A 27,518-nucleotide genomic window follows, 5' to 3' on the forward strand; every position below is an offset into this window, starting at 1 on the left:
CCTAGGACTTAATCTATAACCAATTATGCAGCTGAGATTTAAGTTTATCAGGAATTTAATATTGATTGTTAAAAAGCATACATTCTAACAGTAAAAAATAGACAATGAAACACAGTATTCAAGCTGAATGAATAACATTACCAGTATCAAGTTAAAAATTCCAAAAAATCAAACACTTCAGGGTAATTAATTATATTGCCAGAAAATTATTAAAACTAATTGTTTTGCCCATGCTTCTGTACATTTTTGGGCTTCTCCCAGCCAACTGGATGTTGTCCTCCATAAATACAACCACCTCTGTACAAAGCACACTTGTAAACCTCTGAGGGCAAAGGGTCTGAATACCTGCATGAGAGCAATGTTCAAAAGCATGAAGGACTTCAGTTTTATTCACAATGACTTCAAGTGCTTCAGTCTAACTTGGGTGGTAGATCTCTAGTAGGCAAGAGACCTGCATGTGTACTGTACAGAATTTTAGAACTAAAGGACCTTTAGTTGAACAAGAGATTAATTTGGAACTGTGGTGTACATAGTGTTGTCTCTCACTAAAGTTTTTAGTTGTGTGAGGCATTACTACTTTTCTCTAATCATCTTGGTGTTATACTAGCACTTTGGTTTTCTTTACAACTAAACCTGATGCAATTTAGGTAAGTATTTAAAAATAATCTTCTCTAGTGTTCATGTTATTCTGTACAATTCATCCAGTTCTAATTGCAGTGATAAGGGGAAATAATATTATTGCTATTTTCTTATGCATTTCACATGTAATTTGCCTTCTCTTTTACTTGCTGCTTTTTAAAATACTGTTATTTGCAGAAATAACAAAGGCTGTCCTTGAGCTACTGTCATGTAGTTCAGGATCTTTAAGATGGGAACAATTTTGTGACTATTTACAAGAACCCAGAGGAATGCTCTGTGTCATTTTACATCTAAATATTCCAGGCTTTTTATTCCTTTGGCAGCTATAATGAACGCATTCAAGTATATTACTCATGATGATAAGCAAACATGTAATTTGGTATCCTGTCTCCTTAGCAGCAAATTTAGAAAAAATACGTCTTCAGGACAGTACTTTTGCTTATTTCAGGAAGCTGCAAATTGCTGGAAGACAAGTGTGTGCTCCACTTCAGAGGTTACTCACTGTTTTCAAGCTCTAGCTCGGCAGTGCTGCTGCTCACAGGATGAAGCTGAACTGATATTACTCCACAGCAAAATTAGCTGATAGGATTAACACCAAAAAATGTCTTGTAATGGTCAATATGGAGTTACAAGCCCATCCCTACAGCGGATGTCACTGTACACCAAAATGAAGAATTGTCCTGTCCAACAAAGAATTTGCTTGTATGGCCTAGGTATGACTTAGCCAGGGCCATGTTTTTTGAACTTTTTTTCCTTGCTTGTAGCAAAAGGTTGTTCTTCTGCTACAACACAACAGCTTACCTCTGTTATTTCACATCTGAAAGCTTGGGAGGCAGAACAATTCCAGGAAGGCAAGGATAGGTTTGGGGCTTTTCCTGTTTTAGATATCTACCAGTAAATTACTACAGAACACAGTAGGATCCAGCAGGCCCACGGCAGTCAAAAATAGAGAATAAAGATCATGCTAGTGTAGCAAGCCCTTGTTTGCAGGAGCAAATACTAGGATTGTAACAAAGTTGCAGAGTTGGCAAAATAGAATCCTAGGTAAAACAGTGTCTGGTGCTATTGCTAGCGACTACTGCAGTGTCTGCTATGCAGATTCTCCTGCACTTTGAGAACAAAGACAAACGAACAAACTCCAACTAGGAATCACTCAATAGCCAAATGACTAATTTTGATCTGCTCTCGATCTCTCTAAAGATTGTTTTGGCTTGGAGGATGTGATGAGAAAAAAACCCAACATTTCTCTACTTGCAAAGTGAGCAATTCTGATACAGTTAAGCAAAAATACAGAAACTCAGAATCTCTCCAGGTGACTTTGTTAAATGCAGAATTGCAGTAGCTCAGCTGTGCACATCAGAGGCTATATTGCATGATTTTTATTCAGTTCCTAACCCACCACTTTGTCAGAACATAGTAATAAAAGTTACTTATGATCAAAATCTGTAATAATACCAACTAAGATAAAATACTCCTTAATAATACAAAATTAAAATCAGTTTCACACATAAAATCCAATAAACTTTATACAAACCACTTTAAAACAGCAGTTGTCATTCAAATCACGTAAAGGCAGCAGACTACAGATATTCCACGTAACAGTACTTTTATCCTGGACATCCTTCATAGTCCAAGTGCAGCACTAGTTATTCCCTCTCCTAGAGTTGGTATCTGCTACACAGATATTCTTCAGGTATCCTAACACAAATCTCTTGTCCTTCAAACAAGCTTCACAACTGGGAAGTATTTATGAGGAGAGAAGTCAAATTCTGGAGGAACCTATAAAGAAAAGATTTAAAACATTAGCAGTACTACTGCATTTAATACTCATAATAGAACAACCTGCGGACAGAAAAAAAAATTACACAGCAACAGACTGAAAAAAAAAATAGTCCCTGTGGCAGCCAGCACTCTCATGACTTCGTTCACACTTACGCTGCTGTAACACTTGCTTGTTCCTGCTGTTGAAGAATACCCCTATTAGTCTATGTTGTCCCACATGCATTTCCCAATTTTTTTTTCTCAAAACATTTATAGGTTAGTATTTTCTACATTTAGATAATTACAGTAAACAATTTCAAGGGGAAGAAGAAATTAAGTTACTCTCCCTGCTCTTAAAGGGTAACTGTGGCTTGAATGTGCTCCTTTGTCTCTTAAGAGATCTGTGGTGGCTTTACATAGAATTTGATGGACCATTCATGTCGGGAATCTCCAGATCATTGAATTCAACCTTATGTATTATGTATTACCTTATGTATTACTACATTTTATGTTCAGTTGAGCTGGCATTTCCTTTACCTTAGAGTCTTTCTTGTGGCCTCCTGCCAGCAGCTTCATGACCACAATATTGGGTTTTGCAACTTTTAGAATTCGATTGACCTAAACACAAAACAGAAAGAAGTCTTCAAGTCAAAGCATTTGACTTGACAATTATTTCAGAGATAATACTGTTGACAGATTATTAGCAATACAGCAGTTTACTTACAGGATCAGTTTAACAGAGATCAGACTTTTTTGGATTGGCTTTTAAGTACAACAGCTGAATTAATTTCATGAAGAGTGCATTTATTTTAATAGTCGCTTTTTAAAAAAATTGATGATAGAAACCACAGCTGTAACAATTCTTGAACAAAAACATGGGAACTATGGCAAGTTCTGTGGCACTCATGCAAATAAAGGTATAGATAGACTCTAGGTGTCTATCTATCTATAATCTTCAACATTGCAACACAATGGTAGGAGGAACTCATGTATGAAACTGGTGGCTTTTTTACATGGAAGTGCTCTGGATGTGCTCAAAACCAACTCTTAACTATCTTGACCTCAAATAGATTGCTCATGTGTGAGTACCACCAGGATTCAGAGAGGAGAAAGTGATTCCTAAATTCTCAGGAGGACCTAATCATGTAACTATTCTTACCAGCTTAGATGTGACAGAAAAAGGATCCTCTTTGCTCCAAAATACAGTCACAAACACTAAAGGTTTTAGGCTATGGACAAAGAGGGAGAAATCCCTACCCATGTTTACAGGTCAGTGCTGAGAAAACTGCAGGGAAAAAGTGCTAGACTCAATCCTTGTGTCATCCTTATGATACTCAAACCTATTTTCCCCACCTCTCAGGAGTGCACCTGAGTTACAAGATGCCAACTAAGTGCAGCAGGCATGCTAACACTGTCTGGTTTAAAGCGCTGTGCTTTTAGAAGGGCTAGAAGGCAACGTGCAAGGAAATAAGTTGCTATCCAGAATCTCGGGTCCTCAGCAGAGAGCTTTTTTTAACTGTGAAGACAACTTTATGCTAGCTGAAGTATTGAAACAGACCACTGTGCAAGATGCCACCACTCTCCACTGTCTACTCCTTAATCAAAGCACTCAGCTTCGCTCAGCATTTTGATGAAATACATTTTGGATCTCAAGATGCAGCTGAAAACAAACATTTACTCTGTTTTGAGCAAATACTCCTTTTCCTAGTATTTCAGTCTTACCTCATTGTCTGGATTCGGAATATTCTCAAGAATCATTTTAGCTTGCTGATAGTGCTTGCTAGCTGCCATGTAGAGATCTGATGACTGAGGAGGTGGGCTATACTTATTTAAATCAGACATTTCCTAGTGTGATACAAGAATACATAAATACATGTTACAATATATAAAATTGAAATTAAAAACTGCCAGGAGATTGTTTTTATCACATTACTATATTCAAGAGAAGAGTTATGTCAACTAAATACCATTTCAAAAATCAAAATGAAGTTGAAAATATTTCTTTAAAATGGCAAAACCCAAGCAACAACACAGTGCTCAACTATTACAGTGCCACAAAACATAATTAAATTCTCATAATCTTTTTAAAACAGTCTTTTCTCTTGAACATGTTGCCCTTCATTTGCTTTAGTAGTGGCATGCAACAGGGAATGAAATAACAGGAAAAAAATAGGAGGAAAAAGTAAGTATAGTGTTTACTCAAGGCTAAGCAAGTCAGATGCTGAAACTGTACAAAACTTCGTTTTATATAATTGTGATTCTTCCAACTTTTTTGTTCTTGATTAGGGATTAAAAAATAACCCTTTAATGATAAGGAGAAAACCATGATAATTTCTTAATTTCCACTACAGCAGTTCATAACATTAAACTGGAGAGAGAAACTAAAATAGAAAATAGCACTGTTTCAGTTCAGACTAACAAAATTGAAACTAATAACCATATGGGTGAGCAGGCAGGGGTACTGCAAACATCTGGTTGAGTATGAGCCAACAAGGTGCTCTTACAATGAATCAGACAAGCCTCATACAGGAATACACAAGAAGGAATATGGTCAGCATATCAAGGAAGGTTATCATCCTGAACTCAGTATTTGTGTTCTCTTATCTGAAATACTGCATCCAGGGCTGGAACCACTCCGTTCAAGAAAGACAGTGAGATGTGGAAATGGTTGGAGGCCTAGAGCATACAAGTCACAAGGAGAGGTCAGTGGACCTTGACGTTCTCAGTTAGATAGGAAGGATGCTAATGGCTAATTTTAATAGCAGCCTACAACTACTTGAAAGACAGTTACAAAGCTGTCAGAAGAGAAAGAGTCCTTGTTCATAATGGCAAACAATGGAACACGAGGGGCCACAAGTTGTGGCTTGGTAATTCAGACTGGGGACTAGGAAAAAAAGAGAAGTGCAGCCCTCAATCAGTTATCCTATGACTTAAAGAACCAGAAAAAAGTAACTGGATCAGGTTTAACCAAACAGGTTGGAAAATCTTCAGCCTTGATTTTTTTTCAGATTTGGCTAGACAAAAACATAGGTAATGTGATTTATAATGATACTTCAAGGAGGAGACTGGATAGGACAAGCTTCCACGAGTCCCTTCTAAATACCACTCTAAATTAACTTTAGTTTTCCATTTGCTTGCTGCACTAATAAAAGCATGCTGCTATAATTAACTACAGTCAAGAAGTCTGTTGATAGACCTCCAAAAGATTTTATTTTCATGCAAATCAACAGAAGCATCTTAAAGTGCCACATCAGACCAATTTCTAAACATCTAAGCATCCAAGTTTATAAAGATGTCAATGCAATATATCTTTCTCGCAAAAAAGTAAAACTAGAAGTCCTTGCCATTGTGATGCAGTTTCAATGTGAACTTTGAGGCTCTTTTTACTGTGACAATGATATTTAAAGCAGGTAAATAAACGACTTCTATAAAGCATGGGCTGCACCACATTTGAAGATTACTCACTTTAAATTGCAAATAGTGCACTGGAGGTGGTGTTATAACACTGTTGAATGGAGCAAATCTGTGCTCATATCGAACTTGTTCACTGTCCAGTTCAAACTTAGGTTTTCTTACTTTGCCATCCATGTCAAATGCGATCATTGTCTAAGAGGAAAGGATAAATAGAGTGAAAAGTATTACTTTATGTCATATTTTGCTGTGGGGAAGATCAGAATTGTGACTTAGCTATAACTGGAAGGATAGAAAAACTGTAGAGAGTTTACCATAGAAAATGATAAATTCGAACTTAATTTCCAGCGCCACTACAAAGAAAGAAGGCATGCAATGTATGCAGGATCCCTATTACAAAAAAATTGAAACAAATAGAACACAAATGAGTTACCTTGTACATCCCAGCACACATATTTTGGTATGCTTGACTCATGGTGATCTCTCTGCTGAGAGGGCGAACTGCAAATTTTACATAAAAATAGATTTTTTAATTCAGTGTAAGTACATGTATTAATTTCAGAACAAAGGTGTTCTTCCAAATTCCCACTAAGTGAAATAACTCCCAATTATATTTTAAAATAACGGAAGTATACAAAGCTTAGACATGCATTTCTGCTCACCTGGCTCCTGGTTACATAAAATACCTCAGGACACACTTACTGGTCACATGAACACGATTCTGCTCTCAGTGGAATAAACTGGTCAGTGGTATTCCCATGGCATTATAAAACACTGAACAACAGCCTCAAAGTTACAATCTGTACACAAGAGGCCTAGTTCAGGGATCTTTTTGACTTCTAGGGCCAAAAAGTTAAAGCACTTTTTATCCTAATAATCCTGACAGCATTCTTGTAAGATTTCCTTTAGCTTCCAGTGTTTAATTAGTGCCAAACTGGGCAGCACTTGGCACCTTAAGTACATTAGTGATTTTCTGAACTTCTAGAGACAAGGGAATTTAGTTGATATGATCCTGAGTTGTTCATATGCAATTGTTTGTTACCCTTGAAAAGGTGGCATGGAAAAGAAAGGGAAATTCACCACTGTAAAATTAAGAAACATGCTTTAAGAACTTCTAAAGCCAAATAGAAATTACAGAAATATGATGAAAGTCTAGTGTTTGAATCTAGCTGCAGTCACTAGAAGCACAATTTTGCAGGAATTACGAACTCTGAGAAGGTCCAACACATAACAAAACTGATTAAACTGAATATAAATGAGTTTGTGTTATGCTGAAAGATCTGTATGAAAGTAAAAAGCTAACTAAATAAATAGGAGATTCTTAAAGAGTTTTATATTCAGCCTTCATAAATATTAGGATATTAGCCATATCTGTGTTGGCTCTTTAAGTTTAGAATTTTGATTCTACACGGTGGCAATGAAAGAGGAAAAAAAAGAAGTCTTGAGTTAACACTACACCTAGGTACCTTTCTTCTTTTTCTTTGTTTTCTTACTACTGCGGCCTTTCTGTTGTTCCTCCATGATCCTCTCCTCTGCCATCTGAGAGCTGTCGGCGCGGCTCAGCGTTGACATCAGCCAGGCATAGAGAAACTCAGAGAGATACCTGCACATAAGTGGTACGGAGCTGTTACGGGCCACAGCACACCGCACACTTGGAGCATCAAGGCGTTTGCTCCAAGAGGTAAAGGACATGTCCTAGCAAAGGACAATGTGTATGGGTCATGAAAACTCTTTGTTTTGCATGGCTGGAATCAACACATTGCTCTATGTTTGTGCTCTGGTGCAGATTCAACCACAAACAGTTCAAGTTTTGCAAGCTTCTTACACATTGACTAAGTGAAGTCTAAGCTTCTTATTTCATAACTCCTGTAAGATCAAATTTTCTAGAACTCTTCCCCCAGCAAATGAAGCTTGTTTTTTTTAAAAGATAATATGTTAATACCTTTTCTACTTTAGTTATGACTTGTTATTCTGAGAAACAAGGTAACTACTGGCTTTTTCCAGAACTAAAAAACTGTGAATTATTACCTAAAGGGACCAAACCCACAGACACATAACATCCACATGCAGTTTGTTCAGAGTTAAAGAGACAACTCTAAGAACGTTTTTTAGGAAGTGGAAGTGAGTCCAATAAGTACTTTAACTGACTTCATATCAAAAGGAATAGGGGAAAAAAATAGAAAAAAAATTACAGATTTGGAGCATAGTAAAAATATAGTAATAGTTATATAAAGTTGTAATCTGAAGAAAAATTACAGAAATTTGAGTTTCACTTGCACATTACCTCTCAGAAACTGCTTCTTTTTTTCCTTCACTTAAGTAAGAAAACAGTTGACAGTTCCAACTAAGAGTGGTTTTATAAAAATGGTGGAGGGAAATATGGGCAGGTAAAAAACATACTGTCTCCTACAAAAATTGGTTATTTCTTACTTAGTTTCTACTGCAAGAATATTGCCATCTTCTGGTAACTTCTGGAATGTTAATTTTCTCACAATACTAAATCCACTGTTGAAACAACATAGAAATGCAATGCATTGAGGTTTGTGTCATTTGAACTGTTTCAATCTTACAGTAAGAAGGTTTATGGCTTACATAGGAATCTCTTGATAGTTTTTTTTTTTTTTAATTATCTTTTGGCACAAGCCATTAACTGTGAAAAGTAATTAATGTGAATGGAAATGGAAAAATAGAAGTATTCTGTCTCCAAATAATGTGATAATTTTCCCTAAAGGTGGAAGATGTCTCTTCAGATATATCCCAGAGAAGAAGTTAATATTAGCTAGTCAACCTTCAGATTGCAGTTAAGGAACTTAAAACTTCGTAGAACTTTTCCAGAATAGTAGAAATCAATAAGGGTATTGATTCTGATACTATGAAGGCAGAAAAGAGTAAAGGAAATCGTTTTTCTCCTGCATGCTCTTGTCTACCAAAATCAGCAGTTTTCACTCATTGTCAATAGAAGGCCCTATGCCAAAAAGCTAAACTGAGAATTACTATTTCAAGAAAAAAAGAACACTGTTTAATAAATCTAAAAAACTAGAGACCAATGGATTTCTTTTCTCCACTTGTAATATTATAAATAGGTAAACCAAACAGAGTGTTGATCAAGCTTGAGTTCGTAAAATCATATTTGAGGTCCCTCCTTCAAATATGTGTAAGTACAGCTCTCTATAATTAGAGCATCCCTCCTCAAAGAGCTGTCAATAAAACATCTCCTTACCAATAGATGTAGTAATATTCATGCATACTGTAAAGTTCTAACTCGAAGCCACTGAGAAGATACTGTATCATAATACGGAGGTTATGATATAGGACCCAGGTACCCAAGCAAGCCAAATGTTGCCTTTGTGGTTCCTGCTTCAGTAACATGCTATGAAGCGCTGCATCTACTTTCTCTGCCTGTTGAGGAAAAAAAAAAACACCAAAAAAACAACAACCCAAAACAAAAAACCTCAAAGACAGAGGAGGAAAAATATGACTGAAATAGTATCCCATGCCAGAATTAAAATCTTAATCACTTCTTAGCAAATTGGGTCAGTAAATTTATGCTCCAGATTACAAGATGGAACTAAGTCTAGAACTGTCAGAAAACTGGAAAGATACCCACGTAAGTAAATTCTGCTGCATAGAATAAAAATATTGTATACAGTAATATAGCAAGAACATTTGTAATTTTTAAATGCATTTGTATACAGAACATTAGCAGTCACATGAGCACCAACTCAGAACTCATTATTGTTTATAGTTTTATATTGGCAATAATTACTTCTCTTTAAAAAAAAAAACAACTGCATTGAAAAAATAAATGTATAAGCTTTGAAGGCAAGAAACACACTGTGTTCCACAAGAGTAACTAAAATATTGCTAAGACCAATTTTGTCTTAAGAAGCCAGGAAGACAAAGTCTCTCACAGCTGGAATATCATCAATAATCCTAAACAGAACAATCCATATAATCTGCTACCAAATTAAAAAAACCAGTGCCTCAATTACAATACTGCAACAAACTCAAACCATCTTGTAAAAAGCTGGAGCACACAAAATTTCCCTCCAAGTTCCTCAACTGTTCCCCTTGCTATATACATCTTGGGAAATACTTTATTATATGACTCTCACTGCTGAAGAAACTTATTTCCAGCAAGGGAAAATATTTTTTTTCTTCTCATCTCTCCCCATTCTTGAGAGATGTCCAAAATCAGTTGGTGCACATTTTTTCAAGAGTTGTTTTTCTACTTTCATTTTAATTATTATAAAATTTTGCAGTTTACATCTTATGTAGGTATAAGGCTGAATTTTCAAAGATGTCTTGTAAGCATGCCTTGTCTATCTCCCCCTGGCTACCTCTTGCAGACTGACAATCACAAGCACAATAGAGACTAAAAGCTGTGCAGTTACCATTAAATTACAGCAAAACAGGTTTTCCTGAAGTCTGCTTACTGGAAAAATTTCATCTTAAAAAATGTAGCATGTAACAAAAGTTCAACACATCTGGCACAAAGTTTTTGGATGCATCCTAACAATTTCTTGTTCTAAATTTTAGGTATCCTTGTCTTAAGGATTTTGCATCATTCATTTAGAATTTAGTATCATGCCTCACTCTGGCAGTAATATACCTGGAAAGAAACTTTGCTGGCTTGCTGTCTAGGACATTACCTCATCCTGTAGTGTGGCAAATTCCTCAAGGATGTGACCCAGTTTATCTCTCTGGCGAGCTCTGTTGTGTCCATGGATTTGAATCAGACTACAAAATGGCTGAAAGAAGCAAAGTGTAATTTTAAATTATCAATGCAACTTTGAAACTACAGGAGAAATACTATGATGTCTATTTAGGCACCTGATTTATACACCTATATTAGGAAGTGGGTTCCTTAATACTCCCTACAAAGTGCAGATCATCAGGAAAGCAAACTCTGGAGTGATGCAAGAGGCAATTTCTCCATACACAAGTCGATGTGAGATTGAGTCAGCATCCTTTAGGAAGGTTACCAGAGCAAAATGCTTGGGGAAAAAGAGGGAAAACGCTTTGGGCATTTTCTTATGCCTCAATCCATGTGCCCAGGTGGTTATGGTGGCAAATGGCATCCTGGCCTGTATCAGAAACACTGCCCAGCAAAACCAGGGCAGTGGCTGTCCATCTGTAGTCAGTAGTGGTGAGGCCTCGCCTCAAAACTTGTGTTCATTTCTTGGCCACTCACAACAAGACAGACATTGAGGGGCTGGAGCATGTCCACAGCAAAGCAATGGAGCTGGTGAAGGGTCTGGAAGGACAGTGTAAGTCCTGTGAGGAGCAGCTGAGGGAGCTGGGGGTGTTCAGCCTGGAGAAAAGAAGCCCTGGGGGAGACCATCTCTACAACCACTTGAAAGGAGGGTGCAGCCAGGTGGGGGTCATCTCTTCTGTTAAGTGACAGGACAAAAGGAAATGGCCTCAAGTTGTGCCAGGGGAGGTTTCTACTGAATATTAAGAAAAATTTCTTCACAAAGAAGTTTGTCAAGCATTGGAACCAGTTTCTTAGGAAAGTGGTTGAGTCAACATCTCTGGAAGTATTTAGAGGATGTGTAGTCATGGCACTTAGGGGTGTTAGCAATGGACTTGGCAGTGCTGGTTTGGACTCAATGAGCTTGGAGGTCTTTTCCAACCTAAGTAATTCTGATTTTCTTAATATTTTCACTGTGCCACATTCAACAACAGAATCTTCTAAATCCATTTTTAAAAACCTGAAACTGGACAGAATGTAAAAATAATTTTGTTTTTATTAGTGCTATGCATTTGTGACATGAAACTGCTCTGTAAAGAGGTAGCAGATGCAGATTTCTTATAAAGTGAAATGCTACATAAAAATCAGGAAACAAGAGAAAACCAGCAATAATTACACCAGCTTTTCAAAAAGCATTACCAATTTAAGATGGCCAACTTCAATTTTGCCTTCATGTCAGGTGTGTAAAATAACTGGTCTCATGTTCAAATGTGTGCAAATCTGCCAAGTGCTCACATGCACATACATGTTGTAATTAGAGTGAACACTTACCCGAACACAGTGTGTGACAAAGGAATCAATGTAGTCTTTTGCCTGGTGGTTATTATAAAGACAGCACCTAAAAAGGAAATATCCATGTATATACGTATTTTTTATAAATACCACCAGTCTATGCAGCACAAAACAAAAAAAGAAATGTGAGTGCAGCAACAGCAACTGACTCCTTCACACATAAGCAGTAAGTACAAAATGTATGTTTTTTGTATATATGTCATTGCTTTTGTAAGCAGAAATTTTTTCATCAGACATGTAAACACATGAAAGTGCAGTCAAGATCCACTTACTTTGGAGAAAGTACTGGAGGACTGACAAACGACCTTAAGGCATCTTTTACCATGTCTTGCATGAGGTGAGTGCCAAACACCTTCTTGTTATCTACTAGGAAAGTTGTCTAAAAGTAAAGATATGTTTTTAGAAACATGATTTAAGTTAAAAGTAATGCTTTAGAATTACTAATAGAAAGCTCTGGCAGTACCTTTTATATATAAGAAACTTGTAAGATTACTTTAAGAATTAAAATGGTTGAACTGGGTCCAAGGTTAAAGACTTGGAAATAATGAGATCTGACACTTCTGTGGTATTCCCAGGACACCAAATACAGCTCTATTACTTGCATAATAGAGTGCATGCAAAACTGTTATATTTCTTGGACTCTGAAGATGATAAATCAGACATTTCTGAAGATTAGTGTAAAATATGTGCCTTCTCTGGAGGCAGTAAGGGTGTATCTCCAGACTACTGCCAATGTTTTTCAGTCCCTCTGGTTGCTACTGCTCACATCAGTCATGTCTGATGCTCATTTAACTTCCCTACATGAGTGCTGTGTCTCTTTCTTACATGGTTCTTCAGCAGTTGAAGAAAAAACTCTGCTGTCAGGCACCCAGGGATTACACAAACATATGTAGTGGAAGGTGAGAACACACACACTATGAACACATTTTACTTTCCCGTAGTTCTAGTCCATTGGCTCTACACGATTTAATAGGAATCAAATATAAAGAAGTTCTGGCATCTAGGGGAACCCTATTAAAATAAAAAACTCCTAGAAGGAATTATTCATTCAGAATTAAGGAATGTATAATGCACTTTCAAGGTAAGAGAAGCAGTGAGAAGAAATAGCCTGTTATGCACCAACCATCAGTTCTACTGTTGTAGCAATAGGAGCAGTCTATACATTAAGTTCTGTCCAAACAGGGAGATGAATACAAATACCAGCCCCAAAATGGCATAGCACATAAAAAGAAGCATAAAAATGTGTGTACAGGCACAGCTTTATGGTAGGGGAAAAAAAAAATTAAACGCTTTCTGTTTTAATTAGCACATACTAAAATGATCAAAGCAACAGTATTCAAAAATTATTTAAAAAATTAGATCAGAACATAAGCCTCCATATATAGAATCACAGAATGATTTGCAGCTGAACAGACCTAAAAAATAATCTAGTTCCAAACCTCCTGCCATGGGCAGGGGCACCTTCCTGGCCTTGAACATTTGATGGCACACCCAGAACTTCTCTGGGCAACCTGTTCAATGCCTCATCATCCCCATAGCAAAACATTTCTTCCATAATACTTTAATATAACCAAAATATTTTTTACCACTTAAATATTATTAACTATATGCAAATTATTGAAAGACTTAAAACAATAAGAAATTGATAATGAATCCAGAAGTATTTTATTAGTAGGCATAATCAGGACTTGCCTGTAACAGGGATCTTGAAAGAACACATGGTGATTGCTCACTAAACTCACAGAAAAAGTCCTAACATATATGTAGGAAAAGAAAAAAAGACAAATCAGGTTAATATGCTAATTTAGATATGTATAAATATACACCAAATCATATTTACACACAGACTCTTTCCTAAACAAATATATACAACTGTGTAAATACACCTATGTTTTGTTTAAAAGCATACACAAACATAGCATAGCTTATACAACTTGTAAGACCATGAATAGCTTGAACAGAACAGAATATATTATAAAGATTTTCTGCAATTACTCGTTACTTAACAAAAAGTTTTCTGAATTTTCAGATACAACTAGAAAGATGATAGTTCAGAAAAAAAGATACTATGAGATTGTTAAGATCATGATGTAACTACACCAGGTATTGAACAAAGCTGAGAATTTATTTAAAGAAATTGACTGAAACCCAGGTAAGGTTTAACTGGTGCCAGATACTTCATGCAAATAATAGGAAATACGAAGATGAGGTTTCATGTAACTGTATCTCTTTTTATCAATCAGTGAATGCATGGATACCAAAAAATATTTCAAACATTTAAATGTCTTCTAATAAATGTAGGCAGTAAGTAAGAGTAACATCAGTAATTCAGGAAAGAATATAGGCAGATGCTTAACTTCATGCCTATTTAGGGAACTGCATGCTTAAACACCTATTTTGGTGCTCTCTTGTGTTATAGGCACATGTGTAGAACACAGCTTAATGAATTTGAAAAAAAGTCAGGCATATAGCAAAGAATTATGTTCTGATGCTGTTGACACAGCTCTTCAACCAAAGAAACTTGCTTGGCCTTTGCCACTAAGATGCATAATTATTTAACAAATTACAGAAAAAGTGAGAGGTTTGAGAGGAGGAAAGGTCGTTTGTCAAAAGAAGAAAAGTAGTAATTATCAGGAAGGATAGTAAACTTTGAAATTGCATCTAACAGTGAAAAACACCAAATACATATGTAGTGCTCAGTTTTCTCTCCAGTGAGCAACAGCATGGACATATGGAATGATTTTTTTTGCAAGTCACATTTTCAGATCTTATTTTAGCAATAAATAAGAAATATTTATGCTTACCAGTATACAGTGCAAGTTAGTTAAGTTGACTACTTCACATACAGTTTTTATTCGGTCTATTAGTTTGGAAAAATAATTGACCATTTCCTCCCTTTTAATAATTTTTGCATATCGAGGGAAAGTTGGTGGCAGCAATCTCTGATTAACAAGTGGCTCAAACCCCATCATAATAGGATGATCTAAAGAAGGAGGAAGTGAGAGAGACAGAGAAAAGTTGCATATAAGTTGTGTTTTCAGAACCCTCTTCAATAATACAAATTACTCTATTAGCCAAAATGAATTCTTTAAGTGACAGTTAACTTCCTGAGACTCCAACAACCCAACTAAGACAATGACTACTCTTTAAAAAACCTAAGTCCTCAGCACCTCAACATACACCTGTACAAACAGTGAAGTACTGTTCCCTATTTAAAAATGGCATATACACTGATTGTAAGTGCAATGCACCTAATCAAAAGTTCACATTATCTCTGGCTTTGAAGTAACAGTATTGCTTTCTGGAGAACCACCACCTGGTAAAATCAAATCAAATAATGCAAATCTGTAATGACTTGCATAGCAAGTATTTTTTTCGAAGTAAATAGTGATTTCAACTTTTCTTTAAATACACAAAGATATTTACATTTATGAAAGGATCATATCTAGAAAAGGAAAAAATGGTGTCATTTGACACATACCTCCTTTAGTGGTATCATTCTGTGCCTGCATACCATGATGCAGTGAATTGTGTATAGCAGAGAGCAAGTCAGCTGCCTGAGTCATTAGTTTCTGAGCTTCTGCAACTGCACTCATCTGAAAGGCAGGAAACAATTATTAACATTACAAACCAATACATTTTGCCTATCTAATTAATGTTAGTAAAAAAAAAAGAAGGGCATTAATATTCTGATATTCTTACACAACCAGTTCTGATAAAAAAACCAAACAACCCAACATTTTTGTGTGGTAGCATTCTTTGTATATTATGTATCTGTACATAAATTCAGTGCTGCACATTTTGCTATGTAAGACTTTATGGTAATTACAACTGAAAGTCTTGTATACAATATGTAAGAATCACCTTAGCGGGGGGCAGTTTTATTCCTTTGCCTTAAAATATGAAGTTCCTTCCCCTCTCAGCAATTAGGTAATCTTATATTCAAAAAACATGTAAATTGTATGGAATGCTATTAAATTCCTCTTCTCAGACCAAAGATGTGTAGATATAAATTCAGTATCACATGGAAGGAAAAGCTAGCAGTTCCTCTGATACAGACAAAATGCTGCCCAATGTCAGGTAACACACAGGAGGAGACTGAACTCAAACAAGATATTTTGCGCATGTGTGTGAGAACAATAATTAGAAATCCATAAATATTTTTAAACGTTTTGTAATGAATATTCTGTCTTTCTGCAAGACCATAATAATGTCAGCTACTAGCTTTTCCTGTGTTTCCCACGGAATAAAAACTGAGTATTTGCCACTGTAAGGCTTTATTCAAAGATTTACCTGCATCCACACCAATTCAAATCTCCTGAATCTACACAGTAATTGCCTGATCTTAAAGAACAAAAAATGGGCATTTCACAGGATCCCAATGCAAACACAGAGATGCCAAATGAACGTACCTCTTTTTTTGTAAATGCTATTAGAACAGTCAGTAAGATGCGGGTAAACTTGACTCTGCTGAAGACAGCTAAACATTGTTGATGCTGTAATAAAAATATACTGCTAATTACTAAGCAATAGGTATTAGATCATGGAATCACAGAATATCCTGTTTTGGAAGGGACACAGAAGGAACATCCAGCCCAACTCCTGGCCTTGCACAGGACCACCCCACCATGTGCTTGAGTGTTGTCCACATTTTCCTGGGCTCAAGAGAGTTTTGGTGCTGTGACCACGTCCCTGGGGAGCCTGTTCCAGTGCCCAACCACTCTCTCGGTAAAACTCGTTTTCTAACATCCAACCTAAACGTCCCTGACACAACTTCAGGCCTTTCCCTCAAGTCTTGTCACTGGTCACACGAACGAAGAATCAGTGCCTGTCCCTCCTCTTCCTCTCAGGAGGAAGTTGTAACTGCAATGAGATCTCCCCTCAGTCTCCTCATGTGCAGCCTGAACAGACCAAGTGACCTCAGCTGCTCCTCATACAACTTCCCCTCAAGGCCCTTCATCATCTTCATGGCCCTTCTTTGGACCCTATTCCCTAATACCTTAATGGCATTCTTGTATTGTGGTGCCTAAAACTCCCCACAGGACTCCTGCCCTCTCTGCACTAAACTGCCACACAAAATGCCTCAGCATGCCCTAACTGGCATGTCCTGCTGTTTGCCAGCTCTTCCCCATGCACCTGGGTGGTTACAGTTCCTGGCTGCTTCTTATATGCATGGGCATGGTTATACCATATTTAAATCTCCCATTTATACCCACAAAACCCAAGAAAAAAGCAAACAATTCATTACTTCAAGTTCAACTTCCGGATCCCTCTCTTCTCCTTGACGACTTCGAGTGCTCTGCAAGGTGAAGAAATGTCAAATAATTTACTAAAAATTGCAAAGGAAGGCTATTGATGAAATCCCTTGGCCTTCTCTAAAATATCCACCAGTAAAACAACCCAAAAAGTCAGTTTTCAAATTCAAAATTTCTTAATATATAATCCAGGTACTTGAATGATTCTCCTATAGTAATAAGATCTACCTCAGTAAATTCCACAAATAAGCAAAGCACACCTTACATTGTAAGCTGTGGTAAAGGAAAATTAAGTAACTTCTTTAACATTAGACAGTATCTCTGCCTAAAACCTGAAAGTTATATACCTACTTTCTGCGTCCCAGCCCGGTGTTATCTTCTACATCATGATTCCAGCTACTACTACCAGTGAAGCAACTACTAAAGAGTTTACAAATGAAGTCTGGAGATTTAACTAGAAGGCAAACTAAAAGCATGTTACAGAAACCATTATGGCAGTTCTTCAAAAACCCCACGACACAAACCTCCTTCGTTCCTCATAATCCAACTCCCTTCCCCAAACCTATGTTAAGTACACCTGAAATATAACTGACAAGACAAACATGAAGAAAATACCTTCACTCGTCTTTGCATGTCATCTTCTACATCTTTCAGCATACCTGGAAAAAATCACAGCATGATTAGAAACTGAGAAGCATTCCTAGGCACATCCACACCACTCAGGGGAAAAGTTTTGAGGGGAGTACCAAACTTATAAGTTCTTTACATACCCATTAGCCAAAGACTAGACAAAAAACCATCTTGTGAGGAATGGTGGGGATGTCTTGGAACAATCAAAAATCAGAACACAGACCAACCGATGCAGAGCTAAGTGTGCACAAACTTTTCAAAAAAAAATCAATGGAAAGCTCAAATACATATTAAAAAATCGTGCATCAAAAGATTAACATACCTATTTTTGTATGTACCTAGTAACATACGTATTCATAGCTGTAGAACTACTAGATTGCTTTTTTTTCTAAAGCAGCCTCTTTAGAGGACAACAAACTGTGAGGCAAGAAAGCAGAATTCAAGCAATGCATTGTCCAGTGGTCTGTATCTATACCATGATGAGCTCATGCCTAGCCATTTAGTTGGCACATCTAAAAGCATTTCTGTTTCTCAGGCACTTAACAAGACAACTGAACCTTTCCTTCAAGGAAAAGTAATTTGATCTCTCTTTTTACCAAGTCAGCAATTTTCACAAGACAAAAAAAAAACCCCAAAAACTTAACAGCTAAGACTCCTAGCAGTTAATCAGATGTGTCTGAAAGTAATCACACACTCAAAAGACAAAGAGGCTGCTGGACAGATACAAAGAAAGAACAAACTGTACCTGTAACTCTAAGATCTGTCACACTGTTGGCCATTTTAAAACCATAAGTCATTGACTGAAAATCTTCCTAAAAAAAACATCAAGGAAGCAATATGTAGTGAAATATAAAAGCTGTAGTTACATTTTCAGATTGGGGTTGGAGTTTTCTTTTTGGTTTGGGTTTTTTGGGAGTTGTTTTCTTAATAAGTTTTGGATCTTTTTTGCTGTTTTTTCTCTTCTGGAGGAGTGGTTTGGGGTGTGCATGAGGTGTGCTTTTGTTTAATTCCATCAAGTATAAAAGTCCAGATTAATTCCACAGAGCTGAATACACTGAATGACTTTCCCACCCAAATCCAGCTTGAGCTAATTATTTCCTGCATAAATCCTTCATACCAATATGCCCTTCCTATCTTCATCAAGTGACATCCTACCAAAATGTTACAAGAACTATAGCTGCAAAGTAGTATTTGATACATTTTAGATATGGTCAGCAAGAGTGATTTGTCCAAGCTCAGAGGAAACAGGAATTGCTCTGAGCACAGGAAACAGGACTCTGAGCCCATTGCCAGATGGTATTTTAGACAAGAGACAATCATGACTATCTAACATAGAAAAATAAAAAAATTAAACTGGAAGAAAATCACAACTGAAACAGATTTCAAATGGTTAACCACAAGACTTGCACTTCTTGAGTAAAATATTTATGTGTCTCCAGTGTTCAAGGAAAATACAGGAGAGGGAATGAAACACCTTCATTGGGTGTGATGGTTCTGGCTTCTTTTTCTCTGCCAGGATGGGGATTAATACATGGGAATCGCAGTTCATGTTTGGACTTGGTTGTTTATTATTTCTTATCTATTTACAGACTCATGAGCCATGAGCTCTAACTAGCAAGCTAAAGAAATGAGGTAAAATGGAGTACTTCTCCATCTCTACCAGGTCTTTTCAAGGACAATCTGTCCAATTATGAAATACCACCTAAATTATTTTTATTTTAACCGCAATAACCAACTACTTGAAGTCTGCAATGTGGACTCCATCAACCAATTACAGAAAACCACCCAAACCCATGAAGAAGGAAGAAGAAGGTGAATTAGGACTCGGACAAGGTCCAAAGTCTTCCATCTTGACTCATATGTATTGCTATATACTAAAATCCCAAATTCAAGTTTTTCACCCTGTGAGATCACACAATACTATTTGAAATATACACCCACAACCCCAGGGATATCACTCAATCTCAGAAGCCTGTTCCAAAGCCTCATGTCAAATGTGGTGCTTGCTTGAGGGTCAGCACCTTTTAGCACAGAAGGCCTGAAATTTTCAGCCTCCAGAGTCCCAAAAATTGGGGAAAACTGCATTTTAAAGGTACCACTCTAATCGTTTCAGGATGATGAACTGCTATTCCTACTGCATTCTTTAATCAAACACTAACAAATGTCACTAATACATTGTTTTAGTTGCATTATGGTATAATGTGTATTTAACCCCACAAGAGATGGGAAACACATACCTCCTCAAAAACAGCTGCTTTGTTAACCTTTTCTCTGGCAATATCACAGATTTTTAGGATTCCAAGAGCAAAAGCCTTCATAGCAGGATCTTCAATGAAGTCTGGATTATGAATATAAAGGCAAGTGAATACTGTCTGTGCCAAGGAATGTCCTTCTAACCATGTTATCTAGAGAAAAGGAAATTAAATATTTTACTCATGACAGCCAAGTCCTCATTTTTATAGATCCATTCTTTTTCCATTTTACTGTGCTTTAAACACTCATTAAGAAACTCCTTACCAAGGCAACCTTCCAAGTACCAAAAAAGGTACTTGGTGAAGTTGTTTCAAGCCTAGAATTCTGGTGTTGGATAAGCCTCTTTTATAAAGTACAGGTCCAACCCCGTGATTTGGACATGACATTAAGTTACGAGACCTTCACCTTTATAAACTTTTTCTGCATAAAGAGTGAATGAAAAATACAAATGACTATGAGACAAGTCACTAATGTTCTTCATGTTCTCTCTCTTTTACAACATAGAGCTTCTTGTCACAATCCCCCCTCTTTACCACTTTCCTGTTTCTTTAAGCTACAGGGAGATTCAGTAACTTAAGTTTCTATCTTGAAATAGCAAAAAATAAAGTAGAACCTTATTTTTAATATCAGCACTGTCCCTTTTGGGGGACAGGAGTAGAAAACAAATGATGTTACACTGTATCAGATATACTAAGATTTTTTATGTTTTTCTGACTAAACTGATTGCAAATGTTTTAAAAAATAATATTATAGATGTAATTTTAAATAGAAACTGAAAATAATTAGTATAATTTACTAGGAAATTAAAGCATATGCACAAAAAATTTGCAACTAATAAGCAACTGATATTCAGCTTTTTTTTTTTCCTAAATGTATTTATTTTCTTTCTTCAAAATGCTTCTGTATGCTCAGTCAATTCTGGCTGTACAGAAAGGAGCAACTAAGTGCTACCAGTTACTGCATTCTCAGCTTCCAACACAGTCAAATATCAATACACAGCAGGTAACCAGATAACATACATTTAGAAAACCAGAAACTATAAAACCTTTTAAACGTTTTAAGGTGCTAACAGCAATCTTCAGTATTTCTTGTAGCAAAAAAATTAAAAATCAAAATTAGGCCTTTCATAATAGACATTGCAAATAACTAAATGGAAATTAAAATATACGTATGTATTTTCTGCTTGGTCAGTCACTACCTTAATTCTGCTGGGTTTTTTTACACATTTTTTTTAAAGATGAATTAAAGGATTATATTTTGAAAGAAAAATCATCGAACCTAAAGAACAGAAAAATGCTTACCAAACAACAAAAACACGTGTCCATTATTCCTACCAGCTCAGGTGAAGTGAGATCCTTTATTTTAATGGTGCCATCCTTAGAAAAGAAAAAAACAAAAAAACCCCAACCAAAACGCTAAATACTGTGGAAGCACACAGGCAAAACACAACTTATTTGTACCAAAGCCAAAAAGAAAATTAAAATTTAAGAGTTCAGAGTAATTGTACACCACTAGCTTTACTGACCAGCTTCACAACATCTCTCAATTCTTAAGAACTTCACATTCCCATCAGTTAACACTGACCAAACATAAAACTACCCAAAGAGAATGCTAAAGTAACAATTCTTATTTATTACCAGGCAAAAAAGTTTAAAACCAGTTAACTGCTAACATTAAAATCACAAAACAGTGTAATCGTAATAAAGATTGAACAAGGAATAATATGCAAGACCAATTCTTTGAAGACTGCTTTTTAAACTGGAAATACTTGTAGTGTTTTACTGCCTTAAAGGTCAACACCCAAAAGGCTGCAACTTTGATAATTTAATTTGCCCAATGTATGCAATCCTCCATACATTTTACATGACTTAGCCAGTGTTTTACAGAGTTCTCTGACACTGTTCCAAATGTTCACCATAAAAAAAAACTTCTGAGTGCATTACTTTTTTCCAGAACAATGGCAAATCTTTCAACCTCTGTCGTCCAATTTACCTTGATCATAAATCAAAAGTTAGTCATTACTATCAATGCTGGTAAATTATCCAGCTTCTGTTCAATGCTGATAAACTCAAAGAATGATAAAATGTTAATTTCCAGCTTTTTTAAGGAAGCTGGTTTCCATTCAGGTTAAATAGAAGCTAAACAATACATCTTCATATAAAAGACACATTTTGGGGAAGCACAGAGCGACTTGCAAAACAATGTTGAAAATATATTAACTTGAGGTATCAATACCCAATAATTTCACAGTACTTTTCACTGGAAGAGTTAGCATCATTGTGATAATGCAGTTAACAAGAAAGGTAAACATCACAAGCTATTTTTTATTTATCCAAAAGAAAAAAGGAAAAACATAAATTTCAAGAGAAGATTGAAAACATTAATTTTGCTGTATTGTGCTTAACTGTCATTTGACAAAGCTGTGTATTTCTACAGTGTAGATAAACCCAGGAAATTCACACAAACCTTAATAGCTTGCTCGAAGTTAAGAACCTTCCTGTTAACTTGATTTCCAATCATACCAGCATCCATCTTGGGATCCATCATTTCAATGGCTGACATGGCTTCGAAAAGACCAAAACTAAGAACACAAATTTAAAAAATGTGCTGAATGTAATTATTTTACACAAAAGAGTCTTCACAAACTAATGAAAAAGAACACAGAAAGACAAACCAAATACACTGTATTCTGACCACAGAGAGTAAGATAAGTAAACATTAGTACTGATCTTCATAGTTCATGGTTTTCAGGAAGTTAAGGATCTCTTAACAAGTTCATAGGAAAAAAGATGACTAAAATTAAAAGAAAATTATTAGCCTTTCTCTAAGGATGAAGAACACTCCTGAATGAAATATCCCACTACTATCTCTTTGCACTTGTTTCTATGAACTTCACTGCATCTTCTTGAACATCATGTAAAATCATAAATTGATAATAACTGAACAAGCTGTTTGTTATTACACCACACCCAAAAAGCCAAGTAAGATATGTCCCTCACACACTAATGACAATACACATGACATAGACTAATGTATATTGAATATGCCAGCTTTGTTTAAAATGGGCATGTTAGGAAAACTGATACCAAAAAGAAAAACCCCTCAGCATGTGACAACACATCACTAGTAGTCAGGGCAAAAAACCTTGCAGAAGAGCCACACCAAAAGAAGACTTGCCTACATATGAAGAGATACAGTGCTTCACTTTATCACGACATTCATCAGAACTCCTGCAACAGTCTTTGTAATACAACAAGTTTATTGCACGTGGCACATTTAAATTCTGAAAAGTGTATTTGCTGGATGTGGTCTGAAATGCTCGTATGTATAAAACTACGCCTGAAAATTTGCTTTGATTCAACTAAATAACAAGCTGGTGACATCCTTGCACACACTTTTAAGCAGGTTTTCATTTAATAGTGTGCTCCTGTTTCCTGAACTATCAGTTTTAAACATAAGTTTTTTCTTTGCTCAAGTGAACACCTTTACTTAGAAAAAGTATTTAATCTGTAAAATATTTAAATTATTTAAATTCATCATTCTTTAATAAATTCAGCAGGTCTTTACCAGATCCTTCTCTTTGAAATATTCTTTCAATGTGTAGAGTTCACACTTACTGCTTTAACATGTTATTTAAGTTGCATTAAATCATACGAATTGTCTATCAATCATTGATAATGGCATTTCAGGCAACCAAGTCTAAAATCTTTCTGGCCTTTTTTCATAAAAGCATGACCCATAAAACAGCAGTGTAATCACCACAGATCAGAAGATGTGCTACGAACTTCTGAAATACAATTTCAATCACATTGAAAAATGTAATGTTATACTTAGAGCATGAGATATGCTCAGCATTCATACAGGTGCAGCATATACACAGTGCTAAGAATGTAGGATATTCTATGTACTTCAAATATTTTATTTAAAGTAAAAGCCAAAAAAAGCTTGGTTATTAGGTAACATTAACATGTTTGCAGTAATCTTATCTAAAAGTCAGAATCATCCCACACAAATACTTACAGCTTGTCATGAAGCAGTTCTCCTAACTTCAGTTCTACAAAGGAACAAGACAAAACAAACAATTACAGTCATCCTATTAGCACATCTTTTCCAGGGTAGTCCTGTCACGCACAAAACTGCTTTATGCCAGGAGAGAACAAGCTGCAGGAAGCAGATCAGGCATTTTACTTGCACTGCATTTGCATGTCCTGGGTTTGGTAACTTGTAGGCGGTGGCTACCAGGGATGGCTTTTGTGAGAAGCTGCCAGAAGCTTCTTCTATGTCCAGCAGAGCCAATCCCTGGTGGCTCCAGAGATGGATGTGCTGCTGGGCCAATTAGAAACAATAATACCTCTGTGGTAACAGATTTAAGAAGAAAGAAAAACAACAAAAAAAGCTGCACAGTTTTAATTGCAGGTGGCAAAGAGCCAAGTGAGAACACAGGAGAACAAGAGCCCCGCAGACATCAAGGTCAGTGCAGGAGGGGGAAGAAGGTGCTCCAGGTGCTGGAGCTGAGATTCCCCTGCAGCCTGTCGTGCAAACTGTGATGAGGTAGCTGTGTCCCTGCAGCCCATGGAGGACCACACGGATGCAGAGATCGACCTGCAGCCCATGGAGCAGACCCACACCACAGCAGGCCTGAGGAAGGGCTGCGAACCTAAGGGAGACCTGGGGAGAGAGGGGCCCTGCTTCCCTTCTGGAGCAGCCTGTTCTTGGAGGACTGCACCCCGTGGAAGAGTGACCCAGGCTGCAGCAGTTCTGGGAGGACTGCAGCCTGTGGGATGGACTCACACTGCAGCAGGTCACTGAGAGCTGCTGCAGTGAGATGGACTCACACTGGAGAAGTTCATGAAGAATTCTTTCCTGTGGGAGGGACCCCAAGGTGCAGCAGGGAAACACCCCCCTTCCGTGAGCAGTGGGAGAAGCCTTGGGTGATGAACTGACCATTACCCCCGTTCCGCCTCCCTGTGCTGTTGGGGTAGGAAGCAGAGCTGGAAGGAGAGAGGGGTGACAGGAAGCTGTTTTTAAGAGATTATTTTACTTCTCATTATCCTGCTCTGATTTTGTCAGTAATAATTTCACTTCATATCTCTAAGTTTAACCTGATTTCCCATGACAGTATTTGGTGAGTGATCTCAACCCATGAAATTCCATTAGATTTTCTCTCCTCTGTCCACCTGCAGAAGGAGGGGAGTTAACGGCTTTGCTGGGTGCCTGGCATCTGGCCCAGGTCAACCCATGACACTACTGCTTTTATTTACAAAGCACTTTCAACACTGGAAGACTAAAAAAAGCAGTTATTCACAGTGTGCTCTCATCCCTGTTATTCTTGTAGTTAAAGAAGTTTTAGAATTACTAAGCACACAGTGCACTCACAGCCCAAAATGCTGATATTCTGGGCTGCATCTGAAGCACTGTGAGGAGCAGATAAAGCCCCTCTGCTCTGGTCTGGTGAGACCCCACTTGGAATACAGCATCCAGCTCTGGGGTCAGTTTAAAAGAGTCTAACAAAAATGAATGGAAAAATTCTAAAGCACCTTTCTTACAAAGGCTGCAAGAGTGGGGGCTGTTCAGGCTGGAGAAGGAAAGGGTCTATGGAGACCATCTAGCATCCGTCCAGTTCATAAAGGAAGGCTAGAAAAGAGCTGGAGAAGGACTTCTTACAAGGGCATGTTCAGTACAAGGGGAAATGCTGTTAAACTAAAAGAGATTTAGATTAGATATCAGGAAGAAATTCTTTCCTGTGAGGGTGGTGAGTCACTGAAACAGATTGCCCAGAGAAGTTGTGGAGCCCCAACTCCTGGCACTGTTCAAGGCCACGCTGGATGGGGCTTTGAGCAACACAGTCTGGTGAAAAGGGTCCCTGTCCATGGCAAGGACGTTGGAATGAGATCGTCTTTAAGGTTCCTTCCAACACAAATCATTCCGTGATGATTATTCTGTGAAATAGCAGCATGTGAATAGCCTGGAATAAAGCTGTTTCCTCTGCTCCTTTTTTCAGGTGCCTTAGTCTTCCAGGGGAGACTACTGAAAGGCTTGCTTTTCCTCATAACTTTTAAAGGAGTCTTTAGATATATTTGATGGGTACACAGATATAAGTGATATAGAGAAATAATTACGTGTAAGTAATTTAGAATATAGAGAAGTAACATACAGAAATTGTGTTTATCATTATGTAATATTCTGTGTAGTAAGATGCAGTTTTTATATTTATTTTTCCCTAGTGTCATCATAAAATCAATGGAAAAAGCTGTGAACTAGCAGTAGCACCCAACAGTAATAAAGGCACTGTTTAAATGGAAGCAACTGCATCCCTGTTACTGAGACACACTGCATCAGTTCAAAAACTCAGACTTGCTTCAAAGATGAAAAATGATGCACTGATGAGTTAAATGAGCTACTGGACCCTGGAGATCCAAAAATACACAAGAAGGAAACACAGCACTGACTCTGCATGCAGGAATGACATTTCCACTTGACAAAAGAGACAAGAAGGAATATTTGCAAAGGAAAAAAAGCAGATGAGAAAATGCCTAAGATTTAGAAAATGCCTAAAAAACTTTAATTAAAGAGGTATTTATGTAATTTGGAAGAGGAAGCAAAGTGAGGAAGTTCATGAAAATTCCAATATCAGAGTTAACACAGAATCAATGTAGCTCATTCATCTGAAGCTTGAACCTGGGTCAAACTACAGCTCACAAGAGCTCAAAATACTATGCTCAGGCCTCCAAAGGATACCAAGTTTTCTCAGAATGACAGGACTACAACTCACCTCTACAAGCTTCTTCAAAATCCTGGGTTATATCTATCCAGCTGGTATTACTCTTTTCCATCTTGTCAGGCATACCAAGTTCCCATCCTGAATCATCATCTTCTACTGTAGCTTTCATAACCATGCTGCTGCACCTTTAAATTCCTGTCAGAGACACCATATATTTGCACAAATTAGAGAGAGTGCTTCATGGGAATATTTTTTTTCTTTTCAAGAATCAGGTGAGAATAGGAAATCAACTGACATTTTATTTAAACACCTACTGGTACACAGGACCAATAGAAAAACCCTTATTAATAAAAACTCTTTAAGAAAAAGCTTTTCTTATGCATCTTTTTTTTACAAGTAGCTTGCATGCTGTGAAATGCTCAGATGGTCAAAGGTATACTCAAAAACGAAGGACACCAAAACATCAGCTGTACAGACCCCTACTAAAGTCTCTACTGTCAAATTAGAAATAAATCAGAAGCATAACAACAGATGTAGACATCACAATTTTTTTTCTTTTACACTATTAGACTATTTGTCCTCCTACTGCTCTGCAATAAAAAGAAGGTACTGTAAAACTGAAAAAAAAGGCTTATTTTCCTCTGATTTCTTCAGCAGAAAGCAGTATCAAGATTGCGGCAGAGAGGTTAAGCAAGTTCAGACTGGAATATAATTTTTAAACTCAACCGACCAGTTATTTCAAACTGGTTTTGTTCTTTCGCAACCTCCCGATACGCCGGCAGCCCTGAGGACTTCCACGCTT

At 37.0% G+C, this 27,518-nt stretch overlaps 1 protein-coding gene across 2 annotated transcripts in view; it reads right to left on the reverse strand.

Moving 5' to 3' along the window:
• Positions 1-37: 37 nt before the first annotated feature.
• The window catches only part of NAA35 (N-alpha-acetyltransferase 35, NatC auxiliary subunit), a 28,355-nt gene continuing 874 nt past the window's right edge, over positions 38-27,518 (reverse strand). For both annotated transcript variants that reach the window (XM_066181724.1, XM_066181723.1), the window contains exons 2-23: positions 26,768-26,911; positions 24,016-24,049; positions 22,462-22,576; positions 21,297-21,371; positions 19,980-20,147; positions 18,488-18,554; positions 17,728-17,771; positions 17,106-17,156; positions 16,270-16,353; positions 15,339-15,453; positions 14,662-14,840; positions 13,550-13,609; positions 12,130-12,236; positions 11,837-11,903; positions 10,464-10,562; positions 9,032-9,210; positions 7,278-7,414; positions 6,245-6,312; positions 5,866-6,006; positions 4,123-4,245; positions 2,938-3,018; positions 38-2,418 (exon numbers count right to left, since the gene is read on the reverse strand). In XM_066181724.1, coding sequence (XP_066037821.1) covers positions 2,359-2,418; positions 2,938-3,018; positions 4,123-4,245; positions 5,866-6,006; positions 6,245-6,312; positions 7,278-7,414; positions 9,032-9,210; positions 10,464-10,562; positions 11,837-11,903; positions 12,130-12,236; positions 13,550-13,609; positions 14,662-14,840; positions 15,339-15,453; positions 16,270-16,353; positions 17,106-17,156; positions 17,728-17,771; positions 18,488-18,554; positions 19,980-20,147; positions 21,297-21,371; positions 22,462-22,576; positions 24,016-24,049; positions 26,768-26,891 — 2,178 coding nt within the window. In that variant the 5' untranslated portion in view covers positions 26,892-26,911 and the 3' untranslated portion in view covers positions 38-2,358. The remainder of the gene's footprint in view (positions 2,419-2,937; positions 3,019-4,122; positions 4,246-5,865; positions 6,007-6,244; positions 6,313-7,277; positions 7,415-9,031; positions 9,211-10,463; positions 10,563-11,836; positions 11,904-12,129; positions 12,237-13,549; positions 13,610-14,661; positions 14,841-15,338; positions 15,454-16,269; positions 16,354-17,105; positions 17,157-17,727; positions 17,772-18,487; positions 18,555-19,979; positions 20,148-21,296; positions 21,372-22,461; positions 22,577-24,015; positions 24,050-26,767; positions 26,912-27,518) is intronic.

The sequence above is a fragment of the Chamaea fasciata genome, unplaced genomic scaffold (assembly GCF_029207755.1).
Source record: "Chamaea fasciata isolate MVZ Bird 193981 ecotype frontalis unplaced genomic scaffold, bChaFas1.0.hap1 SCAF_4, whole genome shotgun sequence".
NCBI classification, from domain to species: domain Eukaryota; kingdom Metazoa; phylum Chordata; class Aves; order Passeriformes; family Sylviidae; genus Chamaea; species Chamaea fasciata.